The following is a 23,004-nucleotide window of genomic DNA, read 5'->3' on the forward strand; positions in this document are numbered from 1 at the left end:
AACTACACACCTATTATTAACCATGTGCAGAGGACTTCTGTATTTCATATGTCAGAAACTCCAGTTTTAAAGGGATTTGTTTTAGCATATCAAAATGACTGACGTGTCAAGTTTTGAATCAGATTTTTTCAATTATGTGCAACTAACTGACTGAACCACCAAAACATTGTAATATAGCAGCAACAAGAAAGAATGGCAAATAATAATATAGCCTACTACCTACCTACCCTAAATAATAAAAGCAGTACTAAAAATACAATCCACACAATGCAATGTAAGCCTCACATTGTGTACAGGCCTACACAATCATCTGGACATGGGCTACCACACTTATAGGTGGAAAGTAATGTGAGATATTTACATGGGATAGAAGGGAAATTGATGAATGTTGTGACAATTTAAGGGCAGTGGTGTAAGTAACGAGTACAATTTTAAGGTACAATTTTCAATAGTTTTAATGTGTTCTACTCCACTACATCCTGGATCCCAATATTGTACTTTTACTCCACTACAATGATTTGAAAACTTTAGTTACTAGTTACTTTGAAGAATTATAAAACATACATTTACCACTTTAGACTACCTAGGCTGAAAAATAGCAGATCTGAAAGCTTACAACTTCGCTATTTCCAAACATTCTGTAACTTTACTTTTGGTAACAACTAATCACTTATTCAACCCTATAGCAGCCTATACATTTGAAAATAGGAGATCTACAAGCTCACAATGTGTCGCATCACAGATCTATTATTTTCAAAAGAGTTTTAGACATTTTACACATTAGAAAATGTGTGAAATGGCCAAATGGGACATAGCCTACTGCATAATGAGTACTTTCTATTGATACTTTTAGTTTAAAGGAGTAGTTCACCCCCAAAATTACATTTTTCCTATTGATTAGTCATTCCATGGAAACTTGAGTTCAATAATATGTTTTTGTATTCGTTGCATTCATAATCAATATTTTGTCTTAGGAATGCGTCAAATACAAAATAAATATTATTGAACTCAAGTTTCCATGGCATGACTATTGACTAATCAATAGGGGGGGCAAAAGATCCTTTAATTCAATAATCCATTTATAATACTTGTAGTTGTGAATTACAGCGACGCCTAGTGGCAACAGGTTGACTCGCATGTCTCACTCAGTCAGACCGAGACATTTGGAGACATGTGGCTGAGACTTTTTCAGAGCTACACTGAGTCTTTACTCTTAGTCAAACACAACCGTAAGGACGCACAATCCTTCACCATTTCCTAGCAACAAATCGGTCGTAGAAAAAAACGGTTTTACAGCGTGTTGACCAGCAGTGACCACACCGCCGTATCTAAGGCAGGCAGCAACGCTTTTTTGGGGGGTAAGTAAACCACAGTTATCCAATGCTAACGGCGAACATGGCTAGGCTGGTGGACGCTAGCGAAGGCTAAAGCAGCAGCAGCGGGGATTTGTTGTTCGGAACGAGCTAGTATCTGGCTAGCCGCTGTTAGTTAGCCACCTATGATCGCTACATTCAGTGTTTTCTGGTGCTTGCTTGAACTATGACCTTCATTTCACAACTGTTGTAGCTAATATTAGCAAAGTATTCTGTTGCTATGTTTGCTAGAAGTAGCCTGTATAGCAGCTACCTGGCTAACCTCTGGGCAAGTACTAGCTAGTAGGCTAGCAATAGCTGCACGGCTAAAGCAGCAACAACAACCACGGTGGTGCCATCACTCACTCGCCACCGTCGTGTTGGCACTGGCACAGTAGAGTAATGTAACGCTGGCTTGTTGGCAGAGGCCAGCGGGCATTACTAGTGCGTGCCAGAGTTACTGTATCTAACTCAGGGGTCTTCAACGTTTTCAGGCCAAGGACCCCTTAGTTGAGAGAGATATGAAGCAGGGACCCCCACAACCTGTTCATATATTCCATATTTGACAGCACAATCTTCAGTGTATTTTGGATTCATGTCAAATTGTGTTTTCAGATATTTAACCACTTGAACCGTCAATAGTTAATAAACTTGACCGTTCACTCTGTACTTAGTCTGCTCTTTTGTAGTCTGTAGTTCTGTAGTAGTCTCTGAGGACCCCCTAGGGGTCCCGGACCCCCTGTCGATGAAGAGAAGACCCTTGCTCTAAAGTGTTTGTTTAAACACCAGTGGCGGAAAAAGTACTCAATACTAGAAATACTCTGTTACAAGTAGAAGTCTGGAATTCAAAATGTACCTAACCTGAGTAAAAGTGTGAAGGTATTGTTATCAAAATGTACTTAGGCTACCCAAAGTAAAAGAACAGAATGTCGTGAGCTTGTATATCTGCTATTTTCAGCCTAGGGGCCAAAGTGGTTTATCATATTAAAATGTACATCTTCAAAGTAACTAAAGTGTTCAAACAAATGTTTAAGTACAATATTTGGATGCGAGATGTAGTGGAGTAAAAGTAAAAAAAAAACACTCAAGTAAAGTACAAATATCTAGTTATTTTACGCCACTGCTGTTTTGACGTACGACAAATGTTTTTTACAAAAAAAAACATACAAAAGTTATTATAACGACAACTCAGCTGCTGTGCTGGCTCACGTTGTGCGTTCCACGTTTTATTCGGGATAAGAGTCGCTCGACAGTAAAGAAAAACCCCATATTTTGTTGCTACAGAAAAGTGTCGACGAGGATAAAAACAAAAATGACGTGTTTTCATTCGAAAATGGTGGCGACGTGTGATTTTTCTGTCTGATAGAAATAATGTCACGACTTCTAGTTCTTTTGTCGTTTTGAATTGGCGTAATTAAAGTTGAAAATGCGTCATCATCGTTTTGACGAAGCAAAGTGTCGCGCGACGGAACAGTTCGTTCAGCGATTAGCAGGCTAGCTGCTAGCTTACCGGTAGCATAGAATAACCTGAGAACCCCCACTGTTGTCGACAGTGGTGGGAAAAGTTACTGCTATGAAGAAACACTCTGTTGCATGTAAAAGTCCATAATTCAAGAGTGAAAAGTACAAAAGTAGAAAGTACTCATTGTTCAGAATGTGCCATTTCATGTTTTCAAATGTATTACAATCTTGAAAATGGCAGATCTACATGCGACACATTATGAGCTTGTAGGTCTGCTATTTTCAAATGTCCGAAATGTATATAGGGCTGAACAAAGTGGTTAAAGTATGTTTTGTAATAATAATCAAAATCTACTAAGTAGTAAGAGTAAAGATGGGACTGGGTAGAGTTTATATATAACTCTATGGGTGGAGTAGGACTGATATCAACAAGGCCACCAGGGTTACAGTATCAGTGTGCTGACCTAGGATCGGTTTTACCTGTTCGTACATTAGTAAGAAATCAAAGGGACATGAGTCAGTGTAGGATCCCTGGATCAGTCATTTAGATTTACAGGCCGTAAACCTATGAACTGTTTACTAACTGTCCTGCTAGCAACCATTGGTTTTCAAATTACTGTCTGGGACTAAATGTGTTGTACACAATGAAGAAACATTAAGCACTGATTATACATTTTATCCGCTGACAACATTTAAAATATTAATAATCAGGTGTTTTGGATGACATTTTTGTATACAGTCAACAGTTAATAAAAAGCATCATTTGTAAGTTAAAGCCCTTTTTCAGTTTTTCCCCTCCTAATTTCAATCTATTTAGTTTCACATTGGCCTGCTATAAACACTGAATTTAGGCATTTAATTACACTTTCATCATGGTTGTTATGAATGCAGTATACTGTTGTCTTTAACAATTGACCATGTCCACTATCTATCAGCAGGCTATCAAACATATAATTTTCCGAATGTCTGTCCGTCCGTCTGTCTGAGTGTCCGTCTGTAACAGTGTTTCTCCTCAGTGGCTGGAGCAATTGATCTGAAATCGCATCAACATTAGCATATGAACACACCTGACATAACTGTGAAGCCCGTTTGTCACTTTCACAAATCGTATGCTGTATATTAGCATTTTTCTGGTGTATCTACTATCTATTCTGCATCTAGCATGAGGCATATCTATTCTGCATCTAGCATGAGGCAACATGTTTAACCAGCTGTGTGTGTGTGTGTGTGTGTGTGTGTGTGTGTGTGTGTGTGTGTGTGTGTGTGTGTGTGTGTGTGTGGCGCGCGGGGGGGTGGGGTAGGGTGGGGGGTGGGGGGGGGGGGGGGGGGTTGTCTGGCCCTGTTACAGATGTTGTCCAAAAATCATGCAGATCGGTACACAGTATCTCTGTAGCCATTAAACGAAACGGGTATTTCTTACATTGATGCTCCTACATATTATCATGTAAGCACCAGTTAAAGTTACTTTCCATCCCTCATATACTGTGTGCACGAGTGCACACCCCATAACCCACACACTGCACATCATTTCAGAGCTAGTTATAATAATTTTGAGAAACTAGCCTGACGCCCATCCAGAGGTGATGCAATATCCAGTGCACACATTGTCAGAGTACTTAGTGCAATGCGTCATAGTACTTGGAGTCCAGTCTATGAGGTCATATTGATAACATCAGGGATCTCAATACATGGGCATAAAAGGGACACAGACAGATCCATAGACTCAAACAAATCCATGCCCTCATCCATAGACTCAAACAAACACTAACTATCTTATGCTTATTAAACTGACTGACAAGGTCACTTGCCCACAGTTGCCACGTGCAGTTAACAGTTATGTAGTTTCAAATCAGGGCAGTAGCTGGAGCAGGGTTCAACTGGTGGACCGGACGTTCCTTTTAAATCATCTGGGCCAGCTGAACGCACCAGGCACTTGCCCGCTGAGGCCAGTGTGAATAATGCCTTGAATAATACCCCCTCCCTCCCCATAGTTAAAATCATGTGGTAAACGCAGAAGTGCTTTGGCTCGGATGAGAGACTGGCCAACCCACATTAACTTCTGGGTGTCGTAGGGCAGTAGTTCTCAACCTTTTCAGTTGACGACCCCCAAAATAATCACATTTTAACTGTGATGGCAGAGAGACGATTGCTCTATAAGGGAAAAATCACACACAGTGTGAAGTGAGTGGTGCTATTTATGCTATTTATGAGTTAATTTCATTAAGCGTCCCGTGAACTTTGGCCAATGTGACCCTTGGTGTACAACAAACTTTGGGTGCCTTGTGCAACGATGTAGGCCATATGTAGCCTAAGTGGCCAATGTGACCCTGGGTGGGCATACAACAAACTTTGGGCGCTTTGTGCAAAGATGTAGGCCAGATGTCCGCCAAGGTTTGTGTCCCGTAAGCTTGGCCAATGTGACCACAAACTTTGGACAACGTCTGATGTTGGAGCTTGGCTCCTTCCAGGAGCACCGTTCAAAAAAGAAGAGGCACTACAAATATGATGCTTGTCGGCCCTTATAGTATGCGAGTTTGCTGCACACACACGCAAGGCTGAATGCATGATCTCCTGGTGGAGATAATCAGGCTTAAAGTCCCCTTCCCCTTGTCCCCATAAATGTGTAAACATGTAGTTTCTTGGTCAAAGGTGTGGTGATGATCATGACGTCACACTGCATATAAAGATGTCGTCTGCACAATGTTTGTGAAGGTCTGAAGAAGACCTTGTCGGCTCATAACGTCACAGCTGAAATAAACACACACATACAGAGAGAGAGAGAGAGAGGTCGCGCACATGTTCCAAATGTTTTCATTACAACCAGTTGCACTGCTGCGCAGCATGCCTGCTGAGTCCGCAGTTTTATCAACATATTCAAGTGAGATGCTTTGGTTTATGGACTATATTTAATATAATAATAATATATTATATTAATATAGCTACCAATTTGTATATGACCTGAATTCATCCACAGAATAAAGGTCTATATATTGGTATCCGCTGTCCTGTGCTCTCAGATTAGTGCAGATTCATACAACACTGCAGGAGTATGACCTTTCTGTTCAAACTCTTGTCTGCACCCACGCTTTCCATTCTTACATTTCTGTACATGCTTTCTTTTCTAGCAGCCATCTGGGCAGCAGGAGTCCAAAGATGACTGGATCTGGAAATGGTAAGTGTGAGATTAAGTGTCATAAGCTTTCAAAAAAGCGCAAAGCACCAAATTCTGTAGGTTACTTATGACAGGTGATTGGTAATTTCAGTGTTGTATGCATACTATAAATGTAAATGGAAGAGGGTTTATGGTTTTGGCTTCATAATGCAAAGTATTCCTTCTCAGAAAAAGTTAAATTTAATAAGAACATACAGGGTTAGGGTTAGGGTTAGGGTTAGGTTCTTTCTAACACTACCAGAAAGAATGTTGTATACACACAGTCATACCTACAAAGTAACCGTTTCACAGAAGTCAATGTGAAGTCATTGGTTCATATCCAAGGGTCAAATACTTTCTTTTAATTTTAAAGTACCCGTCTTTTGGTTGTGTCTTCAGGTGGCCAGGGTCTGTCTGAGGGGACAGAAAGTGAGGAGGCAGAGAGATGTCCCATCTGCTTGGGTGTCCTGGCCAGGGCAGACCTGGCCATGCCCAATAGCTGCTGCCATGTCTTCTGTCTTGGCTGTCTCGTCACATGGGCAGAAGTAAGAGTCTGCTGGGCCCTATTTTGTGCGGCATCTTTTGCATTATGACTAATCAATGTGAAAATCACTTACCTACAGCGACGTGTTGTGAGCTTGAAGATCGGCTACTTTCACTATTTAAAAAACAAACAAAATAATAATCAATGCCTAAATAATATTGAAGGGGACTTCAATATTGGGAGCACACACCGGCTGCGGACGGCGCACAGACATTTTTCACCCCGCGGCAACGCCTGTAAAATAGAACTGATGGCTTATCGGAGCGGTGAGTGAGGCATATACGCGTGCAGGCTCCACCGGTGTGGGAACTGGGAAGGTTCATTGAAAATAATGTGGACGGCTGTTTTGACGCTCGCCAGCCGCAGCCGCTGTGTAATTGCTCAACTAGTGGTCAGTAGCGGTATAGCAAACCACGGTCGCCGGTCGCGTCTGCTTTTTTCGTCAGTTTTTCGCCGCGGACCGGGCCTTCAGACCACCGCGGCCGCCTCGCCTCGCCGAGATGCATCTGTAGAGGAGTCTCACATGCCTCTCCGATCAGGCGTTCGGGAGTTACGGACTCCCAGAGTAAATGCTGTTGTTATGTTGAGGCAAGCTACTTCCTGAGAAGACAGCAAGACGCGCTGTGATTGGCCGGCAGTGTATTATCCGCGCTGTGATTGGCCGGTAGTGTATGATCTGGGAGACATGTATACGGAATGATGCAGATGACGTAATTTTGCCGGGAAATGCAGCCCCTGTCACGGCTCAGTAGAAAACATAAAAGAAAAGGCTTTTGGGGCTGAAATTAACGGAGTGGGTGTTCTAAAACATTAGCGATTTAACAGTTAGGACAATTTTAAGATTTGTTTTATTAAAAAAGTTACATAGTATAGCTTTTAAGTCATAAGACGCCACGCAAAATAGGGCCCTGAATCTTTCACAGCAACAGAAGTATTATGATCGTGTTTTTTATTGCATAGTGTATAAAATATTAGAAATCGCTTGCTAATATCTCACAGTCCTCTTAAACCTATGTCTACATTTCATTCAGACATTAGACATGCTGTGTTAAGGGTCATCATCCAATTTCTACATCATGTCGTGTGCCTGTATTTGATAGTATGTTTTTTTTCCTTTTCAGTCGCAGACGGTTCCATCTTGCCCTGTGGACAGAAGGCCTTTTGATAGCATTTACAAATGGGATCCAGCTCTTGGATGTGTTCAGGTATGCACACAAATTACTGTGGGGGAATGCATGAAAATTTCTGCTCTGTTTTGTTGTGATGAACCTTAATGATCTAGTCATTTCCTTTAGCAAAGGTGCGAGTGCGAGTGCTGCGCTGCGAGCTTGTAGATCTGATATTAAAAAAAGAAACATACACATTCTTGTGCAATTTGTGCAAGTCTTTGAATATTTTGACACAATTCAATGAATGTCTTCTAAATTAAAAAAAAAGGTTTTTGAAAAACGCATGTTTCTATGTATCTATTCAGTGGTTCTCAAACCTTTTCATGTCAAGGATCCCTAGAATTATACTGTATGTATATTTGGCTGCCGTCCCCCATCTCAAAATATTATGTATCAGGGACACCTAGAAGCAAATATTTGATTTACAAACAAATGTTCTTTTAAAGAGCTATATTCAAAGATTTGCAATGCACAACATAGCATAACATGGTTTATTTTCAATAAGAAAGAAAATGTGATAGATGGTAGCTTTGAGCATTATATTAGAAATGTAAGATTTGATACTGGACTCATTCGCTGTGACTATTTGGTTCCTGAGCTAAGCCCGTTACAGACAAAAGGTATATACATACACAGTATATGTGTATATACCTACCACAGGAAAATGAGATCAACAATAGTTATAATTAACTCTAAGGTGCATACAAGACGGCTGATTGAAGATATACAGAAATAATGGGGAACAGAGAAATGGATTCAAAAGCTGAACAGTCATGTAATGGAGATTCTGAGAAGACAGCCAAGAATAAATCACAAACAGCAGTGAGAGACAAGGAAAGGTGTAGGCGATAGTCCTGTTCGATATCTATTTTTCCATAATCACAATATTTCAGTAAAATATATAGTTTGACAATAATATCTCCAAAATGTAAGTGCAATTCTTTTAAGAGATGTGTATTTTTAAGGCCACTGAGTGGCGCAATTGAGTTGCTTTAACCAAGTCAATTCTTTTGCTCTTTGACATACCATGAAGTATGTAGGGTTACCATCATTCACTCCAACAGGTTGAGATACATTAAGGGGCCAGTAGTACCTGTTGGCAGCTGCATTCTTAAAGTCAGCTGGATGTTGGATTATTAATGTCTACATGTTACTACTAGCTTTTCAGCACTGATTTGATGATTTCTTAAGTCACAGCACAAGATGCCTGAAATAGCAGGTGCACAACCTCCCAACGCATCAGATTGTGATGTTTTGTGATCTTGTAGATTAGCTATTGTCGGTGCTTAACACTGGTGTGCAACAGTATAAATCTAAGGCAGAGACCTCCGGTCAACACAACACAAGCAAGCACACAATCTGTTGCGGCGCTGCACCCAGCCAGCAGGAGGAGAAAGTGACCCAAACGCACTGGGATAAAACTGTGCATTTAGTAGCATAACATAATCGCTGATAACGTCATTAGATATTGTATGCAATATCGTCGTCGTGACGATAATATAGCTATAAAGTATGCTCACATTTACAATGGCTGTGTGGAGCCATAACCCCCTCCAGACAATCCCTTAAATTGGGAATCTTAGATTAGTTTTGCTATGACTGACTGATGTAAAATGTAAAAAATCGATACTCTGATTTAATGCTGTGATTTTTAATCTTTTCAGATTCCTGTAAGAAAGAGATTGAACCAATCAGAAAGCAAGAAATGTATTTGCAGAGACACAGAGCCAAACCTCTGTCTGAAGTGAGTGTCAGTTACATAAAATGTATTTAATTGGTTTCTTTGTTTAAAACACTCTAACGATTCTCTTTTTGATCATGTTTTTTTTAATATAATTTTCTACTTAGAAGCAAACAAGTAGCAAGATTGAGACGACAAAAGCCAGAGAGGGCATCAGACGCCAAAACAAAAGGGCTTGTGAGGAAATGTAAGTTAAATTGTCCATCTTTGTTGTTTATATGCTCATGTATTATACATATGTTAAACAGTGTGTAATATGTACCTGTCCTCTCCAGGTAGCGATGATGATCCCTCTTCAATAAACAGGAAAAAGGTTTGGCATTTGCTTCTCTAATACAATGTATTTCATTGAAATTGAAGCACCGCGTGAAGCTCTTCATTGTGTTCATAGCGTTCCCAATACCTAGCCATATTAGGGGTGTTTTTTTTTTTTTTTTGTTTTGTTTCCAGGTGAGAGGGACGCCATGCTGTGCTTGGTCACCATCCGCATTTGGCTCATTATTGAGCACCTTGACACAGGACACGTAAGTAGTTCCAAAAACGTGAGATATTAGACTTTGCTTAAATTGGACCAATATTCTCCTTGTAATCCAGCTGCATAATCTGTGGTAACGTGCTGCATGAGTTGTTTCCAATCCGGTTTTGATCGTTTCATTTCAAATATAGACTATTCTCATTGTTTTGCTCCTCTCCCTGCAGAGTGGAGCCCCATTGGGTGCCAGAGGATATGCCTTACGAGACTGGCTATAGACAGTGCAAACGGCAGACACAAGACTGTCCATGGCTCACTCCTGCTGCACCAATTCCTGCCAATGGCATTTCAAGGTAATACTTCCCCTACTATCAATCTGTCTTTATTGTAACTCATTTCATGTATTACAATTTATGTTATTATTTAGTTATGTATACTTTAGGAACAGAGATGGAAGTTGTAGGGATATTCTCCCTTGGAAATGTTGAGGGAATCGGGTTACAAGTGAACAACTTTAAATACAGATGTTAGACTGGGGTCGATTTCTTTTTCCAGGTTACCTATCGGGTCTAGAGAGATTCAGCGGATTAGGTGTGCATAGAAATGTCCACATACAGCATTGGAGTAGGCGGGCTGAAGACCAGATAGCACTAGTTAGAATTCAGAATAGAAACTAGGCTTTCCATGTACTGTGGGAAGCTTGGTGACATGAGATTAACAGATGTTAAAGCACAACACATCTTGCTATCTGATTGCTCAGGCCACTTTTGGAGGTAGCCAGGGACACGTGTCCAAGTGTAAATATCCCCAGTAAAAACCACCTATAGTCAATGATTGTTTTAATGTTAACCCATTTAGAACGGGTACACATTATTGTGTATCATTATTTTATGCTTTAACTATTAAAAAATATCAGATATACAAGCTCACAGCGTGGCACCGAGTGCCGCAATGCAAGCTTGTATATCTGCTATTTTTGAAAAATCGTGAAAATTAGAATTTTGACCCGATTCTATAAGTGTCTTTTGAATCCTTCTAAGATTTTTTGAAAAACCTATGTTTCTATGTCAGCAATCTGGCCAGCCATCGTCAAAGAAAAGGTCCTTTTCACTTAAATGGAGCTCAGTTAGTCTGTTCTTGAGAGACTACTATGTCAGTGGTTCTCAAACCTTTTCATGTGAAGGACTGATATTTATTTGGCCACAGACCACCATCTCAAAATATTTAGTTCCAGGGACCCCCCAGAAGCAAAATTTGAGTTACAAACGTTTGCTTTAAAAATACATATATTCAAAGATTTGCACACATTTTCACAACTTTTTCAAAAATAGCAGATCTACAAGCTCGCAGCGCGGCACTCGGTGCCGCACTGAGCTTGTATATCTGCTATTTTTCAATAGTTAAAGGATTCAATAATTCTAGGCCTAAATGGGTTAAAAACCACCTATAGTCAATGATTGTTTTAATGTTTTAATAAGCAATAGTAAAAGACTAAAGAATAGTCTCAGTATGATCGATTCTAAGTAGAATGGAGACTAATGTTGACCTAACGCTTTCACAGACACAGTTTCCATCCATCGTGGAACCACAGCCCCTTTCCATTGAGACCATTCTCGTCTCCCTTCTCTACAGAATTTGGCTCTGGTCATTTTGGTAAGTCCCGCTCTGCTAATGTTTCTCTTATGCAACTTTTGCACTGGACTGGATTTTGTAACAGTTTTGTTTTGCCAAACTAAAAGCATTGTTGGAGTGGAAGATCAGTCCGACATTCTTAAAATATAAAGGAGTAATATAGTTTTGCAGTTGTATTTTTAAGGCTTGTACATAATTGTCTTAACACAATTATGTACAAGCCTTAAAAACACAACCGCAAAACAAAATTACTTGCAATATGGATGAATAACTTAATTGAGCACTGCATTAGGGATTTGTGGTTGCCCCAGCCCCCTTCTTGCTTTGTTTACACCTGGTCGGTCTACTCTAATTGGACATAAATCCCCAGTTACACCAGAAATTGTCTTTTATGGTCTTGTACATTTTCGATATCTTCCAGTTTTTCAAGGACGTGTTTGTGCAGTCACCTGTCCAAAAGGAGGCGAGAAGAGGGGCGGTCGGGCATCAGGCTCAAAAGCCCCTACCAAAGCCGCTCAGCCTGTGGCATCCAGACGCTCTGGACGCAACAGCAAAGGCCAGGAAGCAGCTCCCATGGAGGAGTCCACGTCCCAGCCGTCTCACTCCTCAGACTCGGATTCCTCTGCCGGTCAGCCTAGCAAACCAGGCAGAGTCTCCCAGGCTGCTGCCAAGAAGAAGGGTAAGCAAGTAACCAACCGGAAGGCCAGTGGCAAAAGGAAAGCCCCAGCAAAGAGAAAGGTCTCTAAACAAGTCGTTAGCAGCCCGACAGCAAGCGAGGAAGAAGAGGAGGAGGAAGGAGGTAACAAGGAAGAGAAGGAGGAAGAGGAAGAAGAGGAGGAAGTATACAAGGAAAAACAAACCTCTGAGTTGCAGCACTCTGACATCGAAGGGAGCCCCAAGACAGACCACAATTGTTCCAGTCCTGCCGATGAAGAAGCTAGTACGCAACCTTTAAGTGATGAAGCGGAGCAGGAAAGAGACGAAACTGAAGAACAATCTAATGAACAGAGCCCGACGCCAGAGGAGAAAGAGAAGAATCAGTCTTCGAGGTCAAGCTCCCCTGCAAATAGCTGTCAGATGTCTCCTGTGGGTGACCAGAGTGAAATTGCAGAGGAACATCCAGACAGCCCTGTTCCCTCTGAAGAAAAAGATTCTGATGAACATCCAGACAGCCCTGTTCCCTCTGAAGAAAAAGATTCTGATGACCATCCAGACAGCCCTGTTCCCTCTGAAGAAAAAGGTTCTGATGACCATCCAGACAGCCCTGTTCCCTCTGAAGAAAAAGGTTCTGATGACCATCCAGACAGCCCTGTTCCCTCTGAAGAAAAAGGTTCTGATGAACATCCAGACAGCCCTGTTCCCTCTGAAGAAAAAGGTTCTGATGATACAACTTCTCCATTGCCTTCCAACTCTCTCAATGGACCTGCAGAGAGTCCCCAGTCTATACACTCTGGCCAAGAGGAAGAGGAAGATGCAATGGAGCTATGTGCTGATTCACCAGAAGGCAATGATGAGGTGTCTGCAGAAGAGGTGAAAACTGAACTGTCGGGTAGCTCACCACACCCTGATTCACCCCTCACAAAGGATTCCCAGCAGAAACTAGATAACGTAGGCGACGATAACTCTGAGGATTCCAAGTCAAGAATGCCCGACTCCCAAGAACAGTCGTCAGATGAACGAGCTGTGGAAGGCGGCAAAGAAGAAAATCTATCACAGGATGACACTAATGTCATCCCCATGGACTGTAGTTCCCCCACCAGTGAGCATGGCGACAGTCTCCTCGTGGTACCACAGAGCGAGAATGCCAACCCCACTGGCACAGTTCCTGCTCCTGCCAGCCAAGTCGCCAAGGAGGAAAGCGACAAGGGCAGGCGGGAAAGGGAGCGTAGCCAGGACCGTAAGAACGGCAAGCAGCGGCGTTCTCGTTTCCACTCGTCCGCTACCACCTGGTCCCCAAAACGGGAGTCCAGGCAAGAAGCATCGAGACGCTCACGCTCGAGGTCCAGAGAGCGCACACAAGATCTAGATGGCAGTCCGCCCTCCAGGCGCTCCTCACGCGGCCGCAGCCGAGACGGGGAGAAAGACCGGGAGAAGGAGAGGGACAAGGAGAGGGAGAGGGATGGTGACAAGGACAAAGAGAGGGACAAGGAAAGGGAAAGGGAGAGAGACAGTGACAAGGACAAGGAGAGGGAGCGGGACAGTGACAGGAACAAGGAGAGGGATGGTGACCGAGACAGAGACTATTCCAGGAGAGAGCGTAGTCGCGAGAGGAGGCGCCGGCGATCCCGCAGTCGCTCCAAATCCAAGTCTCGGTCTAGGTCAAGATCTGGATCAAGATCCCGGACGAGGTCCCACAGGCGAGGGTCCAGCCCAAACCGCTCAGCCTCCGGAGACCGGTCTCCCCAGAGGAAGGACCGCAGGGGAGGGTGGAGGTCTGCGCAGAGCAGTGGGCCGGGCAGTGACTCATGGAGGAATCCCCCTGATCATTTGCCACCCCGGGGTGCTGGCCGTTTCGAAAACGGAGCCTTCACAGACTCTTTATCTGATCCCCCTGGATGGTCTAATAATCCTGACTGGGTTACAGAAACCCAGAAAAAGAACGATGAAGCCAGGAGCCGGGAAGTTGGTGGCCGTTGGGAGGATCGTGGTGGCCGAGGAGGCCGGGGAAGCTCTGGAGAGCGAGGACGTGGCGGAGGACCAGGGGGTTGCAACCGTTCCTTCTATAGCCAGCAAGGAGAAACGGCAGGAGACAACCGCTGGCAACCCAGAAACAACTTCTCAGGGACGGGCAACAATTCAGGGAACGACGCGTACAGCCGCTTCAATGAAAACCGGGGCAGCGGACGCAGGAACGACCCCGAGCAGGGGGACTCGGTGCTGGACCGCTCGGGGTGGTCGTCTGCATCCAGCTGGGCAGTGAGGAGGACACTACCAGCAGACGTGCAGGACTATTACTCCAGGAGGGGTAGGGGAGGGGGAGGAGGAGGAGGAGCAGGAGGCTGGAACCGACAGGAAGAGGAGCAGACAGCTTCAGCAGGTAAGCTCCACTCTCATGTTTACTTGGCACAAAGAAAGGAGCAGACAAAATTGCATCTGGAGCACTATAAAAACTAAGCTGATAAATGGGTACTCTCTGCTGATCGGATGAAATTGGCAACCGCCCCGAAATGTTATTTTCCATTAAAGAGCTGAAGAGACCGGGAAATCCTAGGTATTGAAAAAACACGTTTACCGGTGTCTAAATATAGAGCTGAATTTTAAACACAATATGTTTTGTTTTAACCAAAAATATATAATTTACACATCCTTTTAAAATTGTGCCCATTATTCTGATTTATGTCACAGTTTGTTAACTGCTTCACACAGCCAAAGTGTGGCCATGGACTGTCTTAATGATGAAGGTATTCAATGATTGTTTATAAAAAAAAAAGGTTCCAAATGCATGACAATTTACTGCTGCTGGAAACTTGGTGGGACAGTACGTTTCCAAATGCACAGCTCTTCATAGAAGAAAACAGCCATTGTCACCTATTGGTAACTGGTCACATACACACTAAACCAAGTGACACAGATGGGATTAAGTACAGAACGCATCTGTAGTGGCGTTTCCATAAAGCCGTTTTTTGAGCATTAAGGCTTTTGTGCATAAATCTTTTAATGGAAACACTTCAAAATTCCAATAAACTTTCATTATTCCCAAAAACATTTATGCGCTTGGAGGAGGTGGATTTTGACGCGTTGTGAGCTTGCAGATCGGCCACCTTCCAGACGCAGAAACTTGCTGGATGAGACGTCGATTCGGGGCGGTCACGTCTCGGGTTTGGTCTGAAAAAATCAGCCCAATCCCAGCTCTGCACTGTGTGCAGGCCCGCGGGAAGTCTGCGGTCAAATTCTAGGGGTCAAGAAATGGCGAGAAATGTGTTTTTCACAAAACCATTAGGATTTAGAAGACGTTTTAGGCATTTATCAGGTCTTAACATGTTAACCTTTTTTTATTTTCTCCCCAGATCCTCCTAAAAACGAGCCCACGCAGGCACTCCCGGGCAACGCCCCGGTCCCCGTGATGAACGTGATGCCCCCTCATCCGCCTCAGCTGAGCGTACTGCACCACCCCTACCCGGTGCAGGGCGGCCGAGTGGCTCCGCCGGTCACGCTGCAGCCTGCTGCGCCGTACGCCATGACGCCTCAGGTTCCCATGCACCTCCACCCCGCCGTGCCTCTCCTGCAGGGCCCTGCGGGGGGTGCCCAAGGCCTGCCTCCCCCGCCCCCGCCGCCTCCCCCCATGCAGCAAGGCAGCCAGATGATGACAGCCCACCCCGACAGCCACACCATACAAGTACGAACCTCAAATACCTACTTGCTACCTAGTTGCTCCAGGAAGGGTGCTTTCTTCCAGACATTTTACTAATGTCTTCGTTTCAATCATTGATTAAGGACTTTTATTCTGATCTTATTTAAAGTGCTGGCTAGAATGTAGAGAGATTTTGAACTGTTTTTGCCGAATCCTTAATCAAGGGCTGAAACGATTATTCAATATTGTCGTCAATAAAATGGCTGGTAAGTTTGTGCCATGTATAACCTGACTACGCCAGATGGTGGCAGTAGTGCGTGTACTGCATATACCGCCCTACTTTTACCATTTGGAATTGCTCGGGCAGACCCGATGTAAGGGGCGGGCCATTTTTTCCAATCACCTTTTAGCAGGTGATTGGATGGGGCCGTCCGTCTGTCTATCACAGTCTGGGAGTGCCAACTCCAACCACTCATATTGGCCTGTCTGCATGACGTTACACCCAGAATCAGCCTCCTGGGTTTCCCCGTGGTCTACAGTCGGACTCTATTGGCTCAGAGCCGCTCAGAGCCCGCCCGTAGCTGCCGCTGATTCGTACGCACTGCTGCCACCATCTGGCGGAGTCAGGTTATGCCATGTATGCATGCCATGTAAAATATGGTGATCAGTAATCTAATATTACAATATGGTGAACCTAACGCTAAAACAACCGATATCAGACAAATGTTTGAATGACCTCTGGAGTCATAATATGCACTGTTTTTAATTTTGGAGCAACATGAGACTGACGGAGCAGTCCAGGAACAGGTGATGTTTTCAATGAATGCTAAAAGACATTACACACCAGGAGCGATGCGGAAAAACAACCTGAAAATTATTTCACATCAAACTTTTTGGTGATGCCTCCATTCATACAAGTTGATGATTTTACTCGGGCTGAAACAAAAAAGAAAAAGAAAAAAACGTTGCTTAATCGCCTTGTTATAATCGAGCTTGGGGTATATGAATTATATTCAAATTAATGCAAATTAATTGCACAAAAAAAATGCTCCCGGTGTGTACGGACCTTCATAATGCTTGATTGCATGCATTAGGTTATGTAGTAGGCTACGAACAAAAAATATCGAATTTTAGGCTGATCTGGCATTATACAAATACAATTAAACGTGCTTTGCATGTATTGCTATCAATGTTAAGATTGATACATTTCATATGATTACATTTACAATATATATGCAGTATATATGCTTTTTGCAATGCTTTGTATAGGGGGCATTTATACCCCCCCCCCCCCCTGCACATGGGCTACACTGGCCACAGCAAAAGCCAAAAACTAGAACAGAGGAATGCATCACACATTGATTTATAGTCCCAGCTCAAATATTCAATGCCAAAGTTCACACACATCATGCTACAGATGTCTACATTATGGAGACGTCTGTCTAAATCTGTGTCAGAATAAACTGTGCTCAATCTACAAAAATGTATCTGCTTGCGGTCTCTGCCCTTAGGCACTGACGTGTATGGTTATTAATGAAAATCATTATAAAAGTCATTTAATATGAGAAAATATCAGTCATTCCATGCAATTCTTATAAGGATCAGGCGACGGATGTATACAGCACCTGCCCCACAGTGAAAAACTCTGCTGTAACCTTTCATCAGGTGAAATTGTTGACTTGGTCAATAAAAGGTTATTTATACCTCGTGGTCTCACGATCATGCCTATCACCATCTGGTTCTACACCAGATATTTAACTTTTCATGCTCATCCCTAATCAAAGTCTGAGCGCATTCCTAAATAAAATGGGACCATGCAAAAGAGCTTAAGCGGTTTGTAGTATTTGGCAATACAGTGTGCATGCTTGAAAACCAGAAAAGGATGCACCCTTGTACCGATGGGCCTACTGGACCATGGTGAGTAACATTAGCAAACTAGGTTAGACTAGTCAGCAAATCGTCACTGTCTGTCGGAAACCTTGTATGTACCATTACTTTTCAGGAAATGGGTAAAAGAAGCCTGTGTTCCAATGGAGCCAATGGAGTTATTTAGTTTAAAGCTCTTGGAAATACGCGTCATTGGTTAAATACTTTAAAAACTCACAGGCACACTTAACTACTGTTAAACTGGCATCTCCATATTTTGGACATGGCATTCTAAGCAGAGAGTATAAAATATTTCACAAAAAGGGAAAATAGCAGACTTATTCACCTTTGTGCCAAAGTATAAAATGAATCTCATTAATGTATGAGAAAACAAAGAGATGAAGATACAAGGTTTCTGTCCGAGAGCAACGAAATAGAACTACTAGAGTTCCATTTATGATAACCCCATCGTTCGGTCTAACCTAGATGGCGAGTGGCCTGGCAAGTTATGGAAAACCTCCCTTGCTGCCTACACCAACCAAAGCTGGCGGTGCCCCTACCAGCCAGGGTCAGCCCATGGCCACTCAGGCCCTGCCATCTTCTACCACCCAGCCCAGCCAGCACAAGGCTCAAGCTGATAGCTCCAATAAAGAAAAGGTATCTCAACGCCTCTCGGGGGTTGACACTTAACGGTTGCCCGACTGCTAATGGCAAGTAAATAAATGTTTGGACAAGTGGAGTTTGCTTTCAGGTTGCCCGACGGGCAAGTGCATTCTGTCTTCATTAAATATTGTCTATTTATGACTGTCGCCACTCGGCAGTTATCGATTGGATTTTAACATTAGTTAGTCCTACAAGCGCACATTTTACCTATAATTTTATAGTGGACTAATTACTTTTCAGGCAAGTAGAACATGAGCTACAGTATACTTTACCAACGGGCAAGTGCTAGGGCTGTCACGATAGCAAATTTAAGTTTTAAATAATTGCGATTAACTATTCAATTGGCATTGAACATTGGAACATCCTTATGAATACAAATGTAATTTCTGTTTTCCTTCTTAGCCTTTGTAATAAAACATTGCACTGGGCGAATATGACAAATAACCTAAGTATACAAAGAAATGGATATAGTTCATCATTTTAAACACGTGAAAAATGCAGAAATAGCTGATCTACAAGCTTACAACGCATCTGTAGATCTGCTATTTCTGCTTTTTTAATATTTGAAAATGTGTGAAGAGTTTTCAACATGATGACGATTATGCAAAAAAATAATAATATCGCGATTATCTGAAATAATTGCGATTATGCAAAAAAAATAATAATATCGCGATTATCTGAAATAATTGCGATTAGACGATTTTGTGACAGGCCTAGCAAGTGCCTCTGAGACCTTAGTGTCAACCCCTGCCTCTGCTATCTTGTAAACTAAAGAGCTTTAATTCTGCAAAAAGAAAAAGAATAATATAATCTAATACTGAATGTACTATTCTGAGAAAAGTACTGGTGAACTAAGCCAATGGTTCCCAAAGGGTGTCAAGTAGGGCTGTCACAATTATTACATAATCGTCTAATCGTGATTTTTTTGACATAATCGTGATTATTTTTCATAATCGTCATAATCGTTTCCATGTTGGAAAATGTTCTTATATTTAAAAAAAAAAGTCAAAAATAGTGGAAATAGCTGATCTATAGCTTGTAGATCGGCTATTTCCACTATCAATGTTCTTTTTTAAGTATAAAGTTGTAAAATATGTCAGTAATTTCTTTGTATTTTTAGGTTATGTGTCATATCTACCATGTGCAACTTCAAAGCCTACAAGCCAAACAGAACATCAAAAACACAATTAAATCGTCAATCGCAATTATTTGAGTGACAATTAATCGTCATGTAAAATGTCATAATCGTGACAGCCCTAGTGTCAAGTCTAGGTGTGCCAATGGATTTTGTGACAACCACACGTCATTATTACATACACATACAACTATACAAAAAAGTTATTGATTATTTAAATTTACTATAACGGTACTTTATGTACTTAATCCTTTCCCCACGGCAGAGGCAAATTCTATATCCTAAACATATTTGAACCACGTTTTTTCCACGGTTTTTCAGTGTTTTCACCCTATTTTAGTTGGCGACAGGAACGCACCATGTTGCCAGGATGTAAAAAAAGAAGAAGAAGAAAAGAGAACATTTGTATCCGATAGGATGCGTTCCTTTGTTAGGGTCTGTAGAAAATAGCTTGTTTTGACCAAAATCTGGGAAAAGAATCTGCGATTAATGATGTTTACAAATCCAATAACCTGGAAGTGAATTGGGCGAACATTTTTGGGACAAAGTAATTTCCGGTTCCACCCTAGCAACCTAGCACCATTCATACATTGGCAAAGAGCGCCCTGTAGCGTGATCACTGAGAACCCTGAAATGACATTTCAAACTGAGTTATCTGTCAATGGAAGTGCATGCGTTCAATTAATGAATGTATTATTTTCCTTCGCTTTTCTTTTACATAGTCTTAATTTTAATGGCACATCTGGTGTGACCCGTTTTGTGATCTTGTGGATCTGCCATGAATACAGGTGTGCTGTGACATTTTGACTTTCCCCATTGCAAGTTTTGCAATTTGAGTTTGAAAACCAATGGGAGTTTTTTATACTGAGAAAGATTTGTTATAAACCACATTAGCCAAATTTGAAAAGTTTATAAAATGTGGTTTCAAAATCATGAAAAAAAAAGTAGAATTTCGTCTACTCACTCTGCTGTGGATGCTGGGAAAAGCAGCAAAACCACGCCCATTTTCTTGACATTCGGAATGATGACAATTATAATGTCCAAAATAAGTAATATGGATTTATGGAAATGCTACCAGGGGTTAAAAGTGTGTGTGTGTGTGTGTGTGTGTGTGTGTGTGTGTGTGTGTGTGTGTGTGTGTGTGTGTGTGTGTGTGTGTGTGTGTGTGTGTGTGTGTGTGTGTGTGTGTGTGTGTGTGTGTGTGTGTGTGTGTGTGCGTGTGCGTGCAAGGGAGGGGCAACCCGATGTAGACAAGTGGTAAGTGCACATACCACAAGGAGCAATGCTCTGATCAGCATAGCTGAATGGTTAGGGCGCCTGCCTGGGGAACCAGAGCTCCTGGTTCGATTCCAGGCCAGGGTAGCAATGTCGATGTGTCCCTGAGGAAGACTCTTAACCCCTAATTGCTCACACGCTCCTTGTGGGCAGCGAATCAGCTGGGTTGGGCTGATAATATTGAATTATCCTCGCGGGAGGAAATAGGTATCTATTATTAAGTCTCTTGTTCGATGTCATTCCCCTACTCTCTCCCCACATTTCCTGTCTCGCTCCATATTCACTGTAAATAAATGCAAAATATATAATATATAATGCCCCCTCCCAGACACACACACAAAAAGAAAAGAAAAACTTTTTTGCAATAACATATTTACCCACTTGTGTCTCTATAGAAGCAACAGATTCAAGAAAGAGCTGTAAATGAAGTGAAGAACGCCATAAAACCCTACTACCAAAAGAAGGAAATCGACAAGGACGAGTACAAGGAGATTGTTCGCAAAGCGGTGGAGAAAGTGAGTTGCATTTCATCAGTATTGGAAGTTTGTACTGCTCTGCAAATGGTCCACAATGGGCCTACATGAGAACATATCTATCAATGTGGTGATTATACAGCTGGGGTCTTCAACGTTTTCAGCCCAAGGACCCCTTAGTTGAGAGAGAGATGAAGCAGGGACCCCCACAACCTGTTGATAGATTCCATATAGGTTCATCTTTTGACAGCACACTCATCAGTGTATTTTGGATTCATGTCAATTTGTGTTTTCAGAAATGTAACCACCTAGGATATTATTGTTTTGCTCAGTTCTCTCATAGCATGCACATTCAGTAGTACATACAGTACTGTATATCCATTCTGTTAGTTTTTCACTGTTTGTAAACCACGCTGTTCCTGTAATTCAGTGGTTCTCAACCTGTGGGTCCCCAAATTATTTTGGGGGGTCCCCAGATGATTAACTTAATGTGCAACATTGTTTTCTCACCCAACAGTAAACAAACCAACAAAGTGTATAGAGGGTTTATGCACATTTCTAAAGTGACAATTCAAGGACTTTTTAAGTCCTTAAATTGCATTGTGAGCATGTAGCTCTGCTACTTTCACAATAGAACCGTGTTGTACAAAATGTAATTCCTCAACTCTTAGTGCTCGTCAGGACCCCATGGGGGTTCCCAGTTAAAATATGATTATTTTGGGGGTCGCGGCCTGAAAAGGTTTAGAACCAGTGCTGTAATTCACGAACCTTGTGCTTCTGATGATTCCTTAGATTGTTCATAGTAAGAGTGGCGAGGTGAACTCCAGCAAGGTGGCCAACCTGGTGAAGGCCTACGTGGACAAATACAAACACGCCCGCAAGAAATGAAGCCCTGCACACCAGTTGGCATGACGAGAGTTCTCAAACACCCCACTGGCTGCTCAAGTGCAATTTCCTCGAGCTGGATTTTTGGCCTCCAAACCGACTGAGGACCGGAGCGCCACCTCTGTTTTTGATATCTGTACCTTTCATTAAATGAAGATTTTTTTTTTTTCTATAGATTTTCATATTTTGTTAGAAAAGATTATCCAATCGTAAATTGTAATGCAAGAGCCCTTTATTTTGCATAGATCGTATGGCTTGGGAAGTAATGTAATGAGCCCAGAAAAGCTTTAGCAGGGTCGTGATTTAAGAGCAATTTCTCAGGCGAGACGCTTAGTGAACCACAATAGCTAATATAATGGGAAACATTGTCCTTTGGTGCCATCTGGTACGGTGAATTTCTCCTATTTTAAACCATGGTCTCCTGGTGAAATGGCTTATTATAAATGTAATATTGTCATTGTTTCACTCAAATTATGATTATTGAAACGAAAGCTTAATTTGGAGAAGAAAAAAAAAAGTGCATTGCCTTTATGATCAGCCAGTAAGGGGCTGGAGTCTTGTGAGTGTGATTGTATCAGGGACTTGATTGGTGAATAGGCAGGAAATGTGATGGCCTATCAGCAGTGAGTGTGTAATGTAAGGTACGGGTCCAGGGCAGTCAGGTGACCCGTACATGTAATAAATGTTGCAGCGTGAACATGAACTGTGTGAAATACCCAGAGAGTAGTGAAATAAATTAGCTGCTTCCTGTGTGTGTCTCTGTGTTTGTTGCTGGATTTCATATGGAACAATTATACATTTCAAAAATGTCGACTGTTGCGAAGTTGCGGGTAATCACCTGATTATTGACAAATCATTTCATAAAGTTCATTTCAGGCTTCATTGTTAACTTGT

At 42.2% G+C, this 23,004-nt stretch overlaps 1 protein-coding gene across 1 annotated transcript; it reads left to right on the forward strand.

The window, feature by feature from the left end:
• The first annotated feature begins 1,168 nt into the window (after positions 1–1,168).
• Positions 1,169–23,004, forward strand: scaf11 (SR-related CTD-associated factor 11). Its single transcript, XM_080754795.1, has 14 exons — positions 1,169–1,358; positions 5,939–5,985; positions 6,364–6,509; positions 7,630–7,713; positions 9,342–9,421; positions 9,526–9,605; positions 9,694–9,731; positions 9,869–9,942; positions 10,118–10,243; positions 11,452–11,543; positions 11,944–14,559; positions 15,530–15,858; positions 21,148–21,267; positions 22,018–23,004. Exons 2-14 carry the CDS (start codon positions 5,967–5,969, stop codon positions 22,111–22,113), a joined length of 3,900 nt encoding a protein of 1,299 aa, XP_080610921.1. The 5' UTR covers positions 1,169–1,358; positions 5,939–5,966; the 3' UTR covers positions 22,114–23,004.

This window comes from Nannobrachium achirus (genome assembly GCF_963921795.1).
Source record: "Nannobrachium achirus genome assembly, chromosome: 23".
NCBI classification, from domain to species: domain Eukaryota; kingdom Metazoa; phylum Chordata; class Actinopteri; order Myctophiformes; family Myctophidae; genus Nannobrachium; species Nannobrachium achirus.